The sequence below is a fragment of the Muscardinus avellanarius genome, assembly GCF_963383645.1.
Source record: "Muscardinus avellanarius genome assembly, chromosome: 4".
NCBI lineage: Eukaryota > Metazoa > Chordata > Mammalia > Rodentia > Gliridae > Muscardinus > Muscardinus avellanarius.
This window is the reverse complement of record NC_137789.1, coordinates 125079443-125101106: the sequence shown is the minus strand read 5'-3', so window position 1 is coordinate 125101106 and position 21664 is coordinate 125079443. Positions and strand designations below refer to the sequence as shown.

At 34.5% G+C, this 21664-nt stretch overlaps 1 protein-coding gene across 3 annotated transcripts in view; it reads right to left on the bottom strand.

Annotated features, from left to right (window-relative positions):
* Window positions 1-967: 967 nt before the first annotated feature.
* Window positions 968-21664, bottom strand: part of HECTD2 (HECT domain E3 ubiquitin protein ligase 2) — a gene marked incomplete at both ends in the record, with an annotated part of 71042 nt that continues 50345 nt past the window's right edge. For all 3 annotated transcript variants that reach the window (XM_080695068.1, XM_080695069.1, XM_080695070.1), the window contains 8 exons: window positions 968-1088; window positions 5050-5193; window positions 6128-6243; window positions 7953-8059; window positions 8153-8240; window positions 8877-8951; window positions 16234-16392; window positions 20768-20856. In XM_080695068.1, the coding sequence (XP_080551194.1) occupies window positions 968-1088; window positions 5050-5193; window positions 6128-6243; window positions 7953-8059; window positions 8153-8240; window positions 8877-8951; window positions 16234-16392; window positions 20768-20856 (899 nt within the window). The remainder of the gene's footprint in view (window positions 1089-5049; window positions 5194-6127; window positions 6244-7952; window positions 8060-8152; window positions 8241-8876; window positions 8952-16233; window positions 16393-20767; window positions 20857-21664) is intronic.

Genomic DNA, 21664 nt, shown 5'->3' with positions numbered 1-21664 from the left:
TATTCACTTTTGTCAAATACCTTATTCTATCCTTTCAAAAAAAAATGAGTGTTTCAGTACAACTGGTGATCAAAAATGTAGATATAAGTCTTGTACATCAATCAAAATATATATATAAAAGCAGTTCTTTTGTGCTTGTAATTGACTTAATTCATCAATGGTTCGTCAAATCTGATTTTATGAATATCTTGATCCTTAAGAAGAAATGATCATTATACAAATATTACAGAGTACTCAAGTAACTAGTTTACTGCCAGTGTGCATGCAGACTAACAATACTTAAAAGAATATAACCTTGGATCCAATTAGTCTGAAAATAATCTTGTACAATCATCTTTATTAATTTGTAAAAGCTGTATACACATCTAAAACCCTGAATTTACTTTGTAAAAATAAATCTTTAGCAATAAATGGCACTATCAAAATCCCATTATTCTCAAGCTATTATGTAGTTATTTACATGCTTTTCAGCAACAGTTGAAAAGTACCCAAAGCCAGTATATCAAAAAACCCTGTAAACTGCATTTGCAATTATACTGTTGTTTACCTCTATATGAAAATATGGCTACATGCCTCGAGTTAATGTAGCTATTTGCTTTTGCTACTGGATGCTAGTAGCATACAATCTACACTGGGCTCAGCTCTGTCATAAATGCCTTTCCACTACACTTTGTTTTCCCAGTGGAACACCTGTGACCAACTACTTATGGAAAATGATAAAGTGCTATAAAAAGAGCAACTGGACCCCCACTTGTCTCTGCCATGTGGTCTTTTCCTCACTTAAGACATTTTTGTGGTTTTAGAAAATCATGCCTTCACTAAACATACTTATTGGATTTTAAAAAACTTAGTATCTTAAAGTTGGTGAGCTTTTTGAAAGTGTTTTGAGACAGAAAGATGAAAAGGTTAAAGGCACAATAGGAGGGAAGTGAATGCTACATATAAAATATATTTCAAGTCTTTTAGGTTACTCGAGTCCAAAACCTTCTGAATTTGAAATTCCAATAATCAGTTTCTGCTTCAGGTCTTTTTTGCTCTTGTAGGGGGGGAGGCAAAGTTGATTGAAGCAGGTGTGGGCCACAGGTAACCTAGGAGAAAATAATTTTTTGAAAGATACTAAGTCTTAAAATGCAGAGAAAATGACTAGTAACTTTTTTAAAAAAGCAACTTTTAAAGGTATCAGACACACTCTATTTTATTATACCAAGAGATGACTCACCTATCCCTGCACTGAACAAATATTTGTTGAATATCCAACTAGGTACCAGGCACCATTCTAGACACCAGGGCTATGTTTGCAGACAAAATAATCAATATTCCTGCTCTCATGAAACTTTCATTCGAAAAGCATTTGTTTTGGAGTCAGATCTGAGTTCGAATACTGCTTTTTCTACTTACTAGCTGTGGGACTTTGAGTTGCTTCATGTCTCTAAATCTCAGTTTCCTTATCAGCATGATAGGATACACTATTCAATCAGGTTGTTTAAAAGACTAAGAGAGCCGGGTGTGGTGGCACAGGCTTGTAATCCTCGCGCTTGAGAGGCTGAGACAGGAGGATTGCACAGGTTCAAAGCCAGCCTCAGCTATTGAGTGAGGCTCTCAGCAACCTAGTGAGACACTGTTTCCAAATAAAATACAAAAAAATAGGTCTAGGAGTGTGGACCAGAGGTAGAAAAGCCCCTGGGTTCTACCCCCACCCCCCAAAAGAAACCTAAAAGAGCTATCTGTGCAAAACATTTAGTAACATAATAGATAATATACCATTACATTCTCCTTGTGACTGTTAAAGTTATAAAAACAGCATTTGGGGAACACTAGATGGGCACAATTGTGATGTCACTGCCTTAATGCAAATGCAACACTCTTTCTCTGGATCCTCATCAGCTTCTCCAACCCTCTACCTGGTGACACTTTTCTTCACCCAGGATTCCTACAGACAGCTTAGACTTTTCAGGTTTCATAAACTTCACGCCATCAGGATAGCTGTCAGAGAACTTGGTGAATAAAAATGGGTACTATAGCAGAAAAAAGGAGAATCATTATAAAGAAGTTCTATGGTACTCCAAGACTTACAATTATTAGGACCAGTTAGATTTACTGAGTGGCTGGTCTATGATAAGCACTATGCTAAATCCTTTCACATGAAATACTTCATTTAGGCCTCAAAGCAACCTAAAAAGTGGTTATTACTCTCATTTTGTTGGTGAGAAAAAACAGACTTGGGAGTATACAGATTAATCTGTTCAAAGCTTAGGGCTGATAAAGATGTAGATTTCAGATTCAAATCCAGATCAATCTGACTTCAGAATCAGAGCTGCTAGTATATAAAGACTTAACATTCCTATTCTAGTGGATTTTCATGGCGGTAGGAGGAATGGAAACTCCTCTTTCAGCTGGAGCATTGTGCTTGTCTTTTGAGACACATCTGCTACAGTGTCAGACTGAAATGCATTCACCTTTGATGGTTACTTATTCTATGAGAGGCTCCCATTGGGAGTCCTGGAGTAATGGTAGATTCATGACTAAGCCATGCGAGTTCATAAAATAATCACTGAAATAATATGATAATAATTGGAAAAGTTTACATGTAATGTCACCTTTGTGTTAAATAGACTACTAAAATTATCTTTCTGAATTGATAATATTTTTGTTAATATAAGATATTTTGAAAAATTAATTTCTGTTGAGCAAATGAATCTGTAACCTCAAAAAGATTCTCTTGGAATTTTCTCATTTTAGGTCTTTAACTATAAACTTCTTAATTAATTATATATATATGTATATATATATATATACACACATACATATACACATATTTGTTTTATGTTCTAAAATATAATCTTGATGTGGCTTAAGTATTTATTCAGAGACAGTTACTATGTATATGGTTATGAAAATTGATAGGTAGTTTGGGATAGAAAGCTGTATAGCTTAGCCGGGCATAGTGACACACGTTTGTAATCCCAGCATTCGGGAGGCTGAGACCTGGAGGATTGTGGTTGCGGACAGCCTCAGCTACTTAGTGAGGCCCTCTGCAACTCAGTTAGACCGGGTTTCAAATTAAAGAATAAAAAATAGGGCAGGGGGTGTAGCTTGGAGGTCAAATGCCCCTGGATTCCATCCCCAGACCCGCAAAAAAAAAAAAAAAAAAAAAAAAAGAAAGAAAGAAAGAAAGAAAGAAAAAAGAAAGCTGTATAGCTTTATTTGATAGGTTCTAGATAATAGAATTTTAACTGATGGGGAGCAATAAAACTATTATTTGTCTAGAAAAATATCATGATCAAAACAGCATTTAGGAAATAAATAGGAACATTTTATTAAAGTAGAGCAACCTGTTCAGGTAAACCAGGAAGGAGGCTATTTAAATAAGCTAGGAAATAACAAATGCTGGCGAGGATGTTGGGAAAGAGGAACTCTTTTACACTGTTGGTGGGAAAGTAAACTAATTCAGCTGCTATGGAAATCAGTGTGGAGATTCCTTAAAAAATCTGGGCAAGGATCCACCATATGATCCGGCTATGCCACTCCTGGGTATCTTTCCAGAGGGGTTGAAATCAGAGAACTACAGCAACATATGCATACCTATGTTCATAGCAGCACAATTTGTAATAGACAAAATATGGAACCAACCCAGATCTCCATCAACAGATGAATGAATAACAAAATTATGGTAAATACACACAATGGGATTCTACTGAGCAATAAAGAACAAAATCATGTCTTTTGGAAGAAGATGAAAGACCTGGAGAATATTATGTTATGTGAGATTAGCCAAGCATAGAAAGAGAAGGAATATATGTTTTCTCTAATATGCTCGAGCTAGGGAGAATTAGGGATAAAAGAGGGACTCCAGGTAAAAGAGGAGAAACCTCAGCAAAGCTAAAAAAGAAGGGTAGGGGAGGAAGAAGGCTGAGGCTAATTAACGGAAAAGCTACATTCGAGTATGTGTATACATGTGAATATAACATTGTTAACCTGGACATTCAATATTGGGAGGAAGGGAAAAGGGAAAGTGGGGTTGGGGGAGGGCACCAAGTACTGTGTGAATATATGCCACTGTCAACATGATCCACATTATCATGTGAGACTATAGTGAAGTAATAAAATAAAAAAAAATAAAAATAATAAATAAATAAGCTAGGAGTGAGGTATAAAGTTAACTACATCATGGTGGTGGCAGTTGGGAAAGTAAAAGACAGATTCCAGCTCTAAAATGAAAGTAATAACTGACATGGACTCCAGAGATGTTCAATGTAGCCGGGCGTGGTGGCGCACGCTTGTAATCACTGTGCATGGGAGGCGGAAACAGGAGAATTGCGCAGGTTCGAAGCCAGCAGCGCTGGCTTAAGAGACCGTTTCCAAATTAAAAAAATGTATAAAATAGGTCTGGGAGTGTAGCCCAGAGGTAGAAGGGCTTCCAGTGCCACAAAAAAAAAAGAGATGTTCAATGTATGGGACAAGAGGAATAAGAGATTATAATCAAAGTTGTATCTATTCAAATTGGCTTTTGAAATTATAAGCTATTTGGGAAATAGAGTAAGTAGATCAGCATTAACCAATTAACACTACTAGAAAAGAATTTAAAGCCATCATCACTATCACTTTATATGTGAAGAGGATGAGATAAAAAAAAACAAAGAGGACTGGTCTTAGTGGTGCTTCTGGTACTAGGTTGATTAACCAACATCCCCACAAACAAACAAACAAACAACTCAATATTTTCCCTAAAAATAAAAAATGTATTTAAAATAAAGTTTTGATAATATACTACTACAAAATAGGCTAGATTATAAAGAGACTACCAAACAATTATTTAGTCCTGCAAAATAAAAAGTTGATGGCAACAAATTATTATCAGTTAATATTAGTATATGTCAAAAGCTAACAGAGAACTTTCAGCTAAAGTCTCTCATTTCAAGGCCATGTTTACTCTGAAGATTTTCCTATGAAAGTGATTTCAGATGGAGTAAATTCTCTAATTAAAATGTATTTCTATTATTTTTAGCAATAAACTATAGATTAAAAATAAATTATAATCTGGAAAGATACCAGTTAGTAGAAGTTTCATTCTTTGAGATTTTAAAATTCAAATCAGCCATCCCTCCTACAGGTACTCTGTCACTTCCTGTAGTAAAATGGAGCAATTTCTTTTGAAGATCCAGAGGAAATCCAAGCACAACATCCCAAAAATACCTATAGAACACCAAAGAAAATTTACATAAATATCCTGACAAAAATCTTGCAAATCATAGTAAAGTAATATAAATAAGCTCCAAGAAAAATTTTGCTTAAACAAAAATAGTATCCTTAATGTAAAATTAAAGAATAATTTTCTAATGTGAATTAGATTTTTGACTGACATTATATATAATATATAATATATATTTTTGGATTAGCATTATAACATTTTTATAAAAGTATATGTTTTATATAAGATGTATATTTATATAAAATATATAGATGTATATAAAATTTATATACAATTATTAAATTTTATAAAATTATATAAGTCCAACACTGGATAGCACAGAACTCATTATTGTCCTATGTATAATTTACAAGTCTTAGTTTTTTCAACACAGTGCTACTAAAATACGTTTGCTAAATACAGTCCTGAACTAGGACCAAAGTTACTTTTTTTAAAAGAAAAACAAAAAATCTCTACTTTTGTAGAAGTCATGTATACTAGATTTTAAATAAATATATATATATATATAAAATATTTCTCACAAGTGGATTGCTAAGTGATTTCATATTAAATAGTATCGCGTTATTCTCTAGACTAAGGACTCTACAATATTTTAGCTGACTTAACTGATTAACATTTTTTTTTTTTTTTTTGGTGGTACTGGGGATGAAACCCAGGGCCATTCTACCTCTGAGCTACACCCCAGCCCTATTTTTTATTCTTTATTTGGAAACAGGGTCTCACTGAGTGGCTGAGAGCCTCAGTAAGTAGCCAAGGCTGACTTCGAACCTATGCATTCCTCCTGTCTCAGCCTCCTAAGTACAGGGATTACAAGTGTGTGCCACCATGCCAGGCCACAAATTTTAAGTTATACAAATATACAAATGACATTCTATTTTTTCTCTTCTATAACCCCTAAGAGAAATATAAGAAGCTCACCTTATAGTCAGGTCTGTTTTTGCATAGCCATCATACTGAGTACTTCTTTGTAGAGCATGCATGTCCAGTTCAGGACTTCCACAGACCAGAATTTCAACCTCTTCTGGACGAAGCAGCTGTCAATATTTATCAAAATATTATAATTAAAATCTGTGGTGTTAAATAAAATTGGAAGTATCTTCACTGAGTCAAATCACAAAAATCATGACTTTTCTAATAATAAACCATTTTTGTTGGAGAAAAATCTTTTCCACTATATTACCTACTTGAGTAAGAGATTTTTACTTCTGAAAGTCTGCACATTATAACATAGTTATTAGCAGTTTGTCAGAAAAACAAGCAAATGATTTGGCATAAATCCAAACTACTCTTTCTCAAAAATACCATGCAGCTTCCACATCAACTGGTCTGCCTGCTTCCTACCAACACCCTGTAACACCCTCTCTGTGCACTACACGACAGCGTTCAGACATTTAGTGACTGTCTTGTGTTGCTCACTTGTTCTTTTGCCTTTTAAGTGGATTAGTCTCCCACTTTAAGAGATCAAAGATCTAAAACAGAGACCAGACTATAACATTTAATTCTCATTTTCCCTGTCTCCATCTCCACAACTACTAGTGCGTCATAATTAAAACTTAATTGGAACTCAATAAAATGCTTCTTTTCCAAAGGTATTTTCAACAATAAACATGTTACAAAGTTTACACTAAGTAAACCTGGAAAGAACTGCTCCTGTCCCACAATAACTTGTGTAGTCTGCTTCTTTCTCTTATGAAAAATAATTCAAGCGAAATACTTTACTCCAATTGCTCATAATAAGATTGAGGAGAGACACGAGTGGCACAATGAAGTGTTCCCCACCTGGGGAATCAAGGGTGAAGGATACCATGTGGTATTTTCAGTATGATGTGGCATTTTAAACCCATGTTCACATAGCTAAGAAAAATTAAACTTCACTAAGATTCTGCAGACAAATGATGTCCTATGGATAAGAAGCAACTCAGTTGCTGAGGTTCAGTGGAAGCAGCAGAGATTCGTTATACTTGTGTTCCTAAATCAGTGAGAAGCTGTGGCTTTTGCTCTGGAGGTACATATTAACTCTGTTTTTGTGTTTTGTCACTTGTTTGTAAGGCCCTTAGTTTTGGGGTCTCTCCTTCTACTTGGGGAAAAAATTTTAAAGCCCTAAAACACATAGTATAAGATACAACAGAAAGGGAGAAAAAAATAAAGTGACTTTTAAAAATTTCTAGTAAATAAGGCTGAGATGGAAGAACTATTTTTATTTCTAGCTCTATTTTTAAAAAGTAGACAATATTGCCAGGCGTGGTGGCGCACACTTGTAATTCCTGTGCTTGGGAGGCAGAGGCAGGAGGATCGAGGCCAGCCGCGCTGGTTTAAGAGACCCTGTTTCAAAAATACAGAAAATAGGTCTGGGAGTGTAGCCCAGAGGTAGAAGAGCTTCCAGGAACCCCAGTACCACCAAAAAAAAAAAAAAAAAAAAGAAAAGTAGACAATATTTCCTAAGTTATTTTTTTTTTTGTTGTTGTTGTTGTTGGTACTGGGGATGAAACCCTTCTGCCTTTGGGCTACACTCTCAGACCTATTTTATATTTTTATTTGGAAACAGGTTCTCTTAAGCCAGTGAGGGGCTTCGAACCTGCGCGATCCTCCTGTCTCCGCCTCCCAAGTGCAGGGATTATAAGCGTGCGCCACCATGCCCAGCAATATTTCCTAATTTTAAAAGCTTATCTACTAAAATATTTAAGGAAATGTCAATGTTACAGAATTACAAAACCTAATTGAAAGCTTAATGTTTTATACTCACCATTAGGGCATTTGAAGCACACACACTATGAAATCCATAATAAAATGCAGCAAACTGCTTATAGATGGATTTATTGATCAGGAAGTCAGTATATAGCTGTACATATTCTGAAAAGAAATTTTACATCTATAGTAAATATATATGTAAAAGTATATGGTAAATACTAATTTATTTTAATTACAAAATAGTATCTAACTTACCTTTCCTATTTTGATTGGTGACTGGAATTTTATCACCTCCTGGCTTTAAATTATAGGATTTAATTATTCCAAATTCTTCTTGAAAAACCTGATTGCAGATACCATAACAGCATGTTTACTGGTATCATTGATATATTAACAGGCTTAAATTAACGGGTTTGTAAAATTTAAAGAGAACAGGCATTCCCCCTCCCTTTTTAATATACAACTACAGAAATGCTGATAAGCTCTTATGACATTTGTATTCAGAACAAGGTATTATTATGGGGTAAAAAATAAGGTTGTAACCATATTTGCTAAATACAGTTGAATTCGTTAATGATGCCCACAAAACATGTGTGGCCATCCAGCTGATAGGTCTTTGGAGCTATGTGGATCACTTTAATCTCCTATTTTAAGGGCAATGAGAGTGTTTCAGTTTAATCTATTTAATCTATTTCCACTTCTAACTTCCTGCGCTGAAACTAGAGGAAAGGTTGAATTTTGGAAGCTGAAAAGTACAGAGAAAGTAAGAGTCAAAGGAGTAGCTGCCACAAAGAGTTCCTTACCCTTGGAGAATTTTCTGAGGACTTTCACTGGCTGCCTATCTACATGTGTCTGCCTCATTGTCTCTACCAAGTTAAGATCCTTTAAGAAGAGGACTGTGTGTGTTGGATAATTCTTGTCATATTTTCTAACAGCAAGTGTTTAGTAACAAATGGCATTTTCCCTATATGCCTATTACCTGGAATGTTGAATAAAAGTCCTCTTCGACATTGCCTTCATATGATAAGAGTTCACTTAATCCATGGGCCAATTCCTATAAAAAGAAAGGTTATCTTTTTATGATTTTATTAGTATAATACATCACAATGAGATTCAAAGTGATAGATTCATATGTACACACAATATCTTTTTCCCCTCCCTCTCCCAATCCCCTTCTATTACTCTACTTGTCTCATTCCTTATTATAACGTCCCCTTTCTTTCCTCTTTTCTCTCTAGTTTCCACATAGGAGAGAAAATATATGACCCTTGACTTTCTGACTGGCCGACCTCACTTTGCATAATGTTCTCCAGTTCTGTCCATTTTCCTGCAAATGACATAATTTTGTTCTTTTTTTTTTTTTGGTGGTACTGGGGTTCCTGGAAGCCCTTCTTCCTCCGGGCTACACTCCCAGACCTATTTTATATTTTTGAAACAGGGTCTCTTACGCCAGCACGGCTGGCTTCGAACCTGCGCGATCCTCCTGTCTCTGCCTCCCAAGCGCGGGGATTACAAGCGTGCGCCACCACGCCCGGCGCAATTTTGTTCTTCTTTATGGTTGTGTAAAACTCCATTGTATGTATTTACCACATTTTCTTTATCTATTCATCTGTTGACAGACACCTAGACTGGTTCTATAATCCAGTTATTGTAAACTGTGCTATTATAACTGTAATTCTTTTGGAAAGATACAGAGGAGTGGTACAAGTCATAAAAGTCAAAGTGGTTCCATTGCTTCTCTTTTGAGAAACCTCCAAACTCAATTCCTAAGTGATTGTACTAATTAACAACCTATTTAGAAGCAAAAGACACACAAAAAACTCAGACTTTTAGAGCCGATATGTAAATTCATTAAGGTAGCCAGATACAAAATCAATTTACCATAGAAATTAGCTTTTCTCTATACCAATAATGAAGCCTTTGAAAAAGAAATCCAAAAATAATTCTATTTATAGTAGCCTAAAGAAAAATACTTAGAAATAAATCTAACCAAGGGGCAAAAGATCTCTACAATGAAAATTATAAAACACTGAAGAAGCTAAAGACAATCTTAGAAGATGTTATCCTTCTAAATCAACTAGCATTTACCTCAAATAATTAAGTTAATCTACTACAGTTCACTTACATGTAAGACAAAGAATAAATTCTCAGGTTTCAAAATAAATAGTTGTCTTTCCAGGACACAAAATATTTGTTAACTATTTCTATCAACTGAAGGATTAAAAAAATCATTATAGATTATATAAGAGGGAGGTACCCAGTGCAAACCACAAAGGTATAACTTTAGGATTTCTTTTTTTTTTTGGTAAAAAATCTCTTATTTATTTATTTATTTTTAATTTTTTATTGGTGCATTATATTCATACATCATATTGAGGTAAAAAACTTGTGTGGACATAACATGTACACATCACCCATTTAGCCCCCACTCAATTACCACCCCATTCCCTTCCCATCCCTCCTTCCCATGCTTGGCTTAGTGGTTGACTTCAATATGTTTAAGTACTTTTGTGTTTTAGGAAATTTCCTTCTTCCTCCCTCCCACCCCCTCATTTAGATTGTCTTGATGCTCCTCTATAGGATTTCCTTTCTCATCTAGAGTTTCTACTATGACCCATTACTCCTTAGCTTTCACATATTAGGGAAAGCATCTTATTTCTTATTTTTTTTCTGACTGACTAATCTCGCTTAGCATAATGTCCTCCAGTTCCATCCATTTCCCTGAAAATGATGTAATTGAGTTTTTTTTATAATGGCTGAATAAAATTCCATTGTGTACATATCCCACAGTTTTGTAATCCATTCATTTGTTGATGGACATCTTGGCTGGTTCCATAGTTTAGCTATGGTGAATTGTGCGGCTATGAACATAGATACACATGCATTAGTTTGGTAGTTTGGTTTCTTTTCTTTTGGGTAGATATCCAGAAGTGCTTGCTGGATCGAATGGCAGATTTGTTCCCATTCTTCTGAGGATTCTCCATACTGTTTTCCATAGTGGTTGCACTAATTTGCAATCCCACCAACAATGTTTTAGAGTTCCCACTTCTCCACATCCTCGCCAGCATCTGTTGTTGTTTGTGTTTTGAATGATTGCCATTCTAGTTGGAGATAGGTGAAATCTCAGGTTTTGATTTGCATCTCTCTGATTGCCAATGATGTTGAACATTTTTTCATGCATTTATTGGCCATCTGAATTTCTTCTTTCATGAAGTGTCAATTTAGGTCGCTTGCCGATTTTTTGATTGGATGATTTGTTTTTTTAGTGTTAAGTTTCTTGAATTCTCTGTATATTCTAGATATTAGTCCTCTATCAGAGGTGAAGGTGGCAAAAATATTCTCCCATTCTGCTGGCTCTTGGTTGAGGGTCTTGACAGTTTCCTTTGCTGAACAGAAGCTCTTCCGTTTCATGCAACCCCACGTATTGATTCGCCTTTTAATTTGTTGTGCCTTTGGGGTCTTGTTGAGAAAGTATTTATCCATGCCAATGTGTTGCAGTGTTGGACCTATGCCCTCTTCAAGGAGCTTCAAGGTCTCTGGTTTAATTTCCAAGTCTTTGGTCCATCTTGAATTGACTCTTGTGCAAGGTGAGAAAGTGGGATTAATTTCCAATTTTCTGCATATGCTTAACCAGTTTTGCCAAAACCATTTGTTGAACAGGCTATCTTTTTTCCAGTGTATGTTTTTGGCCCCTTTGTCAAAAATCAATTGGTTGAAAGTGTGTGAACTTGTTTCTGGGTCTTCTATTCTGCTCCATTGGTCTATGTATCTGTTTTTGTGTCAGTACCATGCTGTTTTTATTACAATGGCTTTATAGTATAAAGTCAGGTATTGTGATTCCTCCTGCATGGTTTTTGTTGCTGAGAACTACTTTGGCTATTCTTTTTGTTATTCCAAATAAAATTAAGGACTGATTTTTCTGTCTGTGAGGAATGATCTTGGTAGTTTAATGGGCACTGCGTTGAATCTGTAGGTCATTTTTGGAAGCATGGCCATTTTAATGATATTTATTTTGCCTATCCATGAACATGAAAGATCTTTCCATCTTCTAAGATCTTCTTCAATTTCTTTTTTCAATGTTTTATAATTTTCTTTGTAGAGATCTTTTACCTCCTTGGTTAAGTTTATTCCTAGGTATTTTATTTTTTTGTGGGAGATCCTGAGTGGAAGTGCTTTCTGAATTTTTCAGTGGATTTATGGTTGGAGTACAGAAAAGCTTCTGATTTTTTAAGATTGATTTTGTATCCAGACACTGCTGAATTTGTTGATCAGTTCTATAAGCCTTTTGGTTGAGTTTGTTGGGTTTTCTAAATCTAGTATCATGTCATCTGCAAATAGTGAAAGTTTGAGTTCTTTTCCTATTTGTACTCCTTTGATTTCCTTTTCTTGCCTTAATGCTCTGGCTAGAGTCTCTAGTACTTTATTGAAGAGAAGTGGTAATAATGGCCATCCTTGTCTTGTTCCTGTTTTTAGGGGGAATTCTTAAAGTTTTTCCCCATTTAATATGATGTTGGCGGTGGACTTATTGTAGATTGCCTTAATAATGTTGGGGTATGTTCCTTCTATTCCAATTCTCTGCAGTGTTTTTATCATAAATGGATGTTGGATTTTATCAAATGCTTTTTCAGCATTTATTATTATTTATTTAAAGATTTTCTGTTTTTCTAATGTGAGCACTCAGTGCTATAAATTTTCCTCTTAATACTGCCTTCAAAGTGTCCCAGAGGTTTTGATAGGTTGTATCTTTAATTTCATTTGTTTCTAGAAATTTCTTGATTTCACTTCTTATATCTTCTGTAACCCATTATTCATTCAAAAGTGTGGTGTTCAGTCTCCACATGTTTGTTTCTCTGGGTATTCTTATAGTTGACTTCTAGTTTTATTCCATTATGATCTGAAATAACACATGGAAGCATGTCACATTTTTTGAATTTGCTAGTGCTCATATTGCATCCCAGGATGTGATCTATTTTGGAGAAGGTTCTGTGAGCAGCTGAGAAAAATGTAAACTCCACTGTAGTTGGGTGAAATATTCTATATGTGTCCAACAGGTCCATTTGATTAATGGTGTTCTTTAGTTCTGAGGCATCTTACTGACCTTTTGTCTGGAAGATCAGTCTAATGCTGTGAGAGGTATGTTGAAGTTTCCCAGTATTATTATATTGGGATTTATGTGTGACTTTATGTCACAAAGAGTTTGTTTTATGAAAGTAGATGCACCTATGTTTGGGGCATAGATGTTGATTTTTGTTAATTCCTCTTGCTGGATTATTCCTTTTACCAGTAAAATATGACCTTCTTTGTCTAATATTTTGGGTGTGAAGTCTAACTTGTCTGATATCATAGCTGGTACTCCTGCTTGCCTTTGAGTTCTCTTAGCATGAATTACCTTGCTCCAACCCTTTACCTGGTGTTCGTTACTATCTTTACTTCTAAGGTGTGTTTCTTGTAAGCAGCAGATGGATGGATTCTGGTTTTTAATCCATTTTGGCACTTTATATCTTTTCATTGGGGAATTGAGGCCATTTACATTCAGTGTGATTATTGAGAGATAACTTTTAATTCCTAACATGTTAAGATTTTATGTTTGAAATACTATTTATTCTTCTTTGCTTAGTTGTCTGCTGGATGAAAAATCTTGTTTCTTTGGTTCTGTTGTGTATTACCTATTTCTTCTTTGTAGTTAATCTCTTTGAGTATTTTCTCTAGCACTGGTTTTAAAGACATAAATTCTTTCAGTTTCTCTTTGTCGTGGAAGCTTCTTATTTCCCCATCTAATTTGATAGATAGTTTTGCTGGGTAGGAAATTTTTGGCTGTAAGTTGTTTTCTTTCAGAGTTTGGAATATGTTACTCCACGCCCTTCTGGCTTTCATGACTTGGTTAGGGAAGTCTGGAGTGATTCTAATTGGTTTGCCTCTGAATGTCACTTGGCCTTTTGTTTTTGTTGCCTTTAAGGTTCTGTTTGGCTTCTACACTGGTCATTCTGACTATTATGTGGCATGGTGAACTGCTTCTCTGATCCTGTCTAAAGGGAGTTCTATAAGTTTCCTGGACCTGTGTATCGACCTCTTGCTCTATGTTTGGAAAATTTTCTGGTATTATTTCTTTGACGAGATTATTGATCCCTTTGGTTTCACCTTCTTTTCCCTCCTCTATTCCAATTGTTCTTAGGTTGGCTCTCTTAAAATGGGCCTATATTTCTTCAATATCAAATACCTGCTGTCTGATTTTTTTTCTAAGTTATAAATTATGCATTTGTTTTTGGAGCGATTGTCTTCTAGTAGCGAGATTCCATTCTCCATGTGGTCTAATCGATTGTTTATAGTTTGAATTGATGCCTTTACTTCAATGATTGCATCCTTTATTTCTTTTAGATTCTCTAAATTCTTTTTGAAGCTCATGTATTTTTTCTACAGTTATATTCCTGATTTGATCTTCTGGAGATCTCTGAATTTCTGTGTTATCAGGTTCTCATATTGTGGGGTTGTGGGTGTTCATTGCTCCATTATTGTTCCTCTTCCCCATGATTTCAAAATTTTGTGCCTTCTCTGGGTTCTTTCCCGGGTCACCATGACTTCACTTAGGGTGTTCTGGATCTCGAGTTTGTGGTAATCTCAGCCACTACTACTCCTTTACTGGGTTGTATCGCAAAGTCTCAGAGCCAGGGATTTACTCAAGGCTGTGCGAGACCGTAGGGGTCATGAGATGGGCGTTTTCCCACAGGAAGCTGTGCCTAGGGTGTGGTATCTCTGCCACCACTACTCCTTCACTGGGTTGGACTGCAAAATCTCAGACACAGGTAGGTTATCAAAGCTGCGCAAGTCCCTGGGGGTGTAGTGCTGGGATTTCTCCTGTAAGTACCGCAATTTCACTCACAGTTGTTGTGTGTGCTGATCTGGAGCTGTCACAGGCATGGTGAACTCACCGCTGCTGCTGGCAATATGGCGTTGCTGCCACGCCCTTGGCCTTGAGGCTGGAATATTTCTTCTTTGGTTTGGAGCTCCATTCTGAGTCCCTGGTGGGCCTGATGAGCTTGGCCACTGGGAGCTTTAGACGCTCTTTTTGCTGAAAGAACCACTGAACTACACCTGAATGATACACAGTTGCTCACTTCAGCTCCTTGTTTATCTTTCCTCTCTGGAGCCTGGTGCTGTGAGGCAAGATTGCGCCGGCGTGGATCCGCTGCCTCAATGCGGGCTGGTTTCTTCTCTGATCTCTGGCTGTTCTTCTGGTCTTCTTTTTCTCTGTCCCTTGTATTTACAGTTTATATTTCTCTGCTGATAGTTATTTCTGGCTATGAAAAGCATTGATTTTGTGGCAATAGATATCTAGTATTAGCGGGACTTGCAAACGCCAATTTTCTCGGTTGCTATCTTCCCAGAACTCCTAGGTTTTCTTAAGCAGTAAGCTACGTACACTGTTAATGTGGCTTCCAGTATAACATACGCTATAATATTACTGTTTATAATCATTCAGTTTATATTTCTTTTTTTTTGTAGTACTGGGGATTGAACCCAGAGGTGGTTCTACTTCTAAGCTAAATCCCCAACCCTATTTTATATTTGAAACAGGGTCTAAATTGCAGAGAGCCCTGCTAAGTTGTTGATGCTTGTCATGAACCTATGATACTCCTATCTTAGCCTCCCAAGCACTGAAATTTACAGACATGCACCACCATGCCTGGCCAATTTATATTTTATATAAAAATCTGCTAATTTTCTAGTATTTGTCTTTTAAATATAAAATATATACTTCATGCATTTTAAATAGTTTATACATTTTAGTTAATATGCTCTCTTCTTCCAAGAAAAAGATAAGAATACTAGAGAACATTTTGTTATTACTCAACTTATCTATGAAAAACTTATAAATAAAGCAACTGACTCAAATGTTCAAGTTTCATGAAAAAATGAGTTTTAATTTAAATTATTAAAAGATAAGTAACAGAATGGTTAGAATGGTCTTATATACTTAATAAACTTTCTATTCTGTTAAGACCAAACATTTTCCTATAAATCTAGACTTGCAAAGATTTGATATAATTATTATCATTTTTAATCATTAATAAAAACCATCCCATTGTTCATCTAAGGAAACTAGGGTTAAATAGGTTAAATAAGTAATCCGAGTTCATAAAGCTAATTACCTCTCTGATTTTAAAGTCTGCTCTATTATTCTGCAACAGCATAGACAGGCTGCAAAGTGAATACTGTGCACAAGCATTGGGAAGAAAAACCATACTTAGGAATTAGAATGATTTAGGAGAAAAAGACTTCCAGGTAGAAGAGAGAAAGATTATTCAGTACTAAGAGACAAGTTGTTAACTTATACTTACAGGCATAATTTGACATAAGTCGTCAATGGTAACACTGCAGATACCCACTGGTGTGTTCTGATCACTAGGAACGATGGGAGGACTCAGTAATTTCTTGTAACAGCAGGGAGGGAAACGAATATCCAAGGTGATGCTGTTATAAACAGCTAGTCCCATAAGCTATGCATACTAAATGTTAAGCATTAACATAAAATCCATGACAACAAATGAGTTTTGAATTATGTATCAGTCTACTCCTCACATACTTCTTTCAGAATTAACACTGACTTTCTAATTAGCTCCACATACTTCTTTTCCTTTCTTTTGTTTATTTTCCTTAATATAATTCCTTGATTACCAGAGTCACATAAAAAGGTGTTCAGTGATTTCCATGAAAAAGTTTAAGATCACAATAGACTGACTTAGATATTTCTGTAAATTATTTAACATATAAAATGTTTTTTTTCTAAATTTAAACAAAGATGTTGGTGTTTTATAAGCAGTAAGAGTTTATTCAAGACTCATTGCAGAATGTACTACTCATTTTAGAAATAGCCCTTTTAGTTATTTTTAAATTAAATACAGATTGTATGAAGAAAAATGCTGAAAAGAATAAGTATAGAGATATATGCATACTGCTGAGAAGCTAATAGGGTCAATAGTCTCCAAAAGTATAACTTTAAAGGCTTTGTTACTGCCGGGCGTGGTGGCACACGCTTGTAATCCCCGCGCTTGGGAGGCTGAGACAGGAGGATCGCACGGGTTCGAAGCCAGCCTCAGCTACTTAGTGAGGCTTTCACCAACTTAGTGAGACCCTGTTTCCAAATAAAATATAAAAAAGGTCTGGAAGTATAGCCCGGAGGTAGAAAGCCTCTGGGTTCCACCCCCAGTACCACCAAAAAATAAAATAAAATAAAATAAAGGCTTTGTTACTTGGAGTTTACTGAAAACATCAAAGTAAAAAAGTTCAGTTGTTATATACTTTTGTCTATTTGTACTTATTAGTTACAAAGTACAGTATATAAGTCTATTTATATATATATATGTAAGTATAAAAATTTTTAAGTTATATGTAAAATATAATTTATCCATTAGCTCAAAGATGGGTTTTAGATTTTCTATAGGGCACTCTCATATGAAGAAGCACAATATTTCATTTTACACTATATCAACCTGCTTTGATTAAAGCAGGGATAGGGACAGGAAATTTTTTTTTCTGAATCTACTGAGAGTCCATGTAGTATAACAGTTGCAAAGTTTGAAAATTATGTCTTCTACTATACTGCCTGTACTCCTGGTTCCAATGTCCTTTTCAGTATAGGCAATATATTTTTAAAATATTGTTATATTATTGTTTTTATGTGATCTTCAAAACATTTTTCAGTCATTATTGTAGGTATATTTCTTATAAATGCCAAGGCCTTACCATATTTAAAAATAATTGTCATAAAACATAATATTGCTAGAAATTTAAAAACTGAAGATATGTATAGAACCAAGTATATTTTCTCAATGGTCATATGTATGTTGATTCTGAATTTTCAATTCTCAGTAAATTTGATAGATCTTTTAGCTACTAATATAACCATGATTTACTCTCATATTTTTACTATATAGTATCATGTTTTTAGGGCATTAATCTTGCTTTTTGTAGGTTTGTATATATGTATGATAAATATATAATAATGAGAGCATAATTTAATTGTTTAACTTAAAATATACAACATGTAAATATGCTTCATATACTTTTGGTTAAGGACTGAATAACTATTTAATGCAAAAGAAAATGATGACTTTATATGTAACATCACTATAAAAGTATAATAGTATAGTTCTTCCTAAACACATTGTAACTACTCATCCTCTAATTAAGTATAGTTCTAAGGCTGGACTGTTTTCCTTTTATCTTTCCTTATTTTCCCCAAGGTTTCAATGCAGAATCGTCTCCCTTTTGCCATAGGTTTTACCTTTCCTTTCTATTCCCAAGCCAAGTTCTCTCATTTTAAAATTACTCCCAGAGGGAAGGCAAGATGGCAACTATGGGACAAAACATATTCAGTTATTGCAACAAACAAAATTCAGTTACTGTGAAGGTAGCTCCTTGACAAGAGAAACAAAACAATCTTCACATCAAATTTAAAAAACGCACAAATCACAAACTGTTCTGCTCACACCTCTGAGTTGACTTTCTATAAAAGTGGTGACAGATCAAATACCTAACCTTAACACCTGAAACCCATCAACACCACTATAGCAGCGGGTAGAAGGGATCCCAGAGCAATTCAGTACTGACAATCTACAGGTAGAACAACAAGGGGGTGATAATAGACACAGTCTTCAAGGTTAGTATTAAAGTGTGAGTAGCAGCTGGACCCATCTTTCCTAGTAGTGATCTAGGGCAGCATCTATCAACAATGATTTACACACAAAAAGGAAGATGCCAAGATAACAGAAACACAAACTCAAGAACTCTGAAAATATGAGCATGAAGAACATTGAGGAAACAATAAATTCCCACAACTCAATAACAAGGGATATCACCAATACTGATCTACAAGAAATGCAAGGAGAATTCCAAATCCTATCTTCAAAAAGATGAAAGACCTCACAATAAATGTATAGAAATGAAAAAGAAAATTGAGACTTTAAGAAAGAATAAGAGGCCTTGAATGAAATGAAAGCATCAATAAATGAATTGAAGACAGCATAGAAAACAATTCTGGCAAGCTAGATGAAATGAAAAACAGAATATCATTCTTAGAAGACAGTTTATTCACAACCAAAAGCAAAGTCACAGTACACAGAAGACATTACAACAATAGAACCTAAATATTCAACAATTATGGGATAATACAAAAGGTCTCAACTTACAGATAATAGCCATTGAAGAAGGGAGAGGTACAGACCAAGAGTATCCTCTCTTCAGAGAAATAATTTCAGAGAATTTCCAACCATGGAAAAAGATTTGACATCCACATACAGGAGACATACAGAACACCGTTAATAAGATCAAAGAAGGACCTCCTCAAGCCACATAATAATCAAAATGACTAATGTAGAGGCCAGGGAAAGAATCTTTTAAAAAATGAGAACAAAAAAATGGGTGACATTCAAGGGCAAAACAATAAAAATCACTCCAGACTTCACAACCTAAGTCATAAATGCCAGCAGGGACTGGTATGAAGTACTCCAGACCCTGGCAAAAAAACTTCTGACAAAGATTGCTCTATTCAGTAAAAGATAAGCTAAATATGATAACTTGTTACAAATATTATAAAGTCAAAGTGTCACTCAAATTGAAGTTGTGCTATAAGAATATAAAGCACATGTTCATGTGTATGAGAAAATTTAAATAGGTGATAAAGTATTGAGAAGCAAAAATGACTGGAGCCTTTAATGAAGTTGAAACATATTCATCACTTCAGATCTGACAACATATACAAATTTCAAATTGTTTACTATCTCAGTGTGTACTCCTCCCCACATACTACCTTTTCTTTCATCTAGTCTTTTCATTTCTACACACTTTACCCAGGATTTATCCCAATACATGCAACAAAGATAAGACACTCAAAGACCTCCATCAGATGGTTCCTGCTTCTTTTTTTGGTAGCATTTTTAATAACTGCCACTGTGGTTACTGCTCTGCAGCAAGTCCATCACAGTTTGCTCCCCTCCCCGTCATTCTTTCAGCTTATTATAATGTTCTACTTTCTCCAATTCTGTATTTAATTGTTACATTTTTAAATCTCTACCTTCTCTTGGAGGAATATATTGTATCTTTTCCTTCTCAGAACTCCTCAGCACTTAATGCCATATAAACATTTGATTCAAAACAGACCACCTGGCATTGTTGGCCATCTAATCATTCAGATGGTCAGCTTCTTAAAGGTAAAATTTTCCTCTTTTTTGCACCTACACATCTGAAGTGCTTGTTCATTTATTTACTCTTCTCTCCTTTATTTCACAATTATATTTCTTAGAATAAAAAATAATATAAAAGCATTTTGTCTAATCTCCTGCCTAATGCAGGGCTGCCATCCACAATACACCTGCTAGTGATCAGAGAATCTAATATGGATTTATAAAATTTTAAAACACTACAAAATAATACTATATGCTTTAAACATTCCCATTCCACTCATTTTTTTAAAGACTCCTTCATGTCTCAGGATTTGAGGGGTGTATTAAAGAGCCAGATTTAATTTCCACAATTTCAGTTTGGTAAGCTGCCTAAAACTAAGCACAAAACAAAAGAACAAAAAACTATAATAAAAATAATCTTATTTAAAACATTTTAAAATTTCTGATAATTTAGATTATATGTAAAGTAGAACACAATTCATATTTTTATTTTGGGATAAAATTTTTCAGAAAAAATACCAGTAATTCCTTTCAATTGACTAAATCTACTGATGTCATATAGCTGTGATAGCATATAATAAAGATGATAAGAATGTTTAATTTTCTAAAAGAACACTTTTCTAAAACACAGATAAAATCTTTTAAAATCTCTAGTATAGTAGCACCTCCTAGTGGAACCTTTAAAGGATACAATTCCAACCAATCGGAATTCAGAATAGTTATCACATTTAAAGCTGCTAAACCAATGGCAGTGTGAATCTTTGTGATATGTAAACATGCCTGAAAAAGAAAACCACAATTCTGTTCAGATGGTTGATTTAAAAAATCAGAGTGGTAAAAATGTAAACATAACTTTTCATTAGAAGCAAACCATGGTAGCAACTATTCTAAGTCATCTTCAATGTAAAAACTACAGATTCCTTAAAAGCCATATGTGAGCAAATATCAGAAAATATAAACATATAAATTAACATATGGAGGGAATTTTATTGTTAATTGGTATCCTAGAAATGGGGTAAAAGACACTAAAAAACTATAGTTTTATAGTATAAGTTATGATCAAAATTAGTTTTGAGGATTATCTTGAGATTTCAACTTATCTTTGTCATCCATATGATTTCAACTTTTTTCTTCATCCATATGAAAGATTTATATATGTATATTTATATAATAGCTATATTATATTATGGTTTGTATAAATATGGTTTATACAAATAATGAAGATATAGATAGAATATAGAATATAGATTTATAATATAGAAAATTATGGATATATATAATATACAAAATTTAGGAATAAAGAATAAGAAAATAACTAGTTTCTCTTTTGAAGAAAAATCTTTTTATAGAACTAAGGATTACACAGGCAGACTTTCTAAATAACATACATATCAAAGGCTTATTTTTCTTAAAAATTTATAGTTCCTATTGTTTCAAATGCCTCTAATGAAAGAAGATTCACAGACTAGTGTCGAGAAAACTACAGTTTTGATTTTTAATTTTAAATTTCCTTTACTTCAATGGTAAATTAAATTTTTATGCATTTCGCTTATTCAGGAAAAAAATGGATATTTCCTCACACCATAAT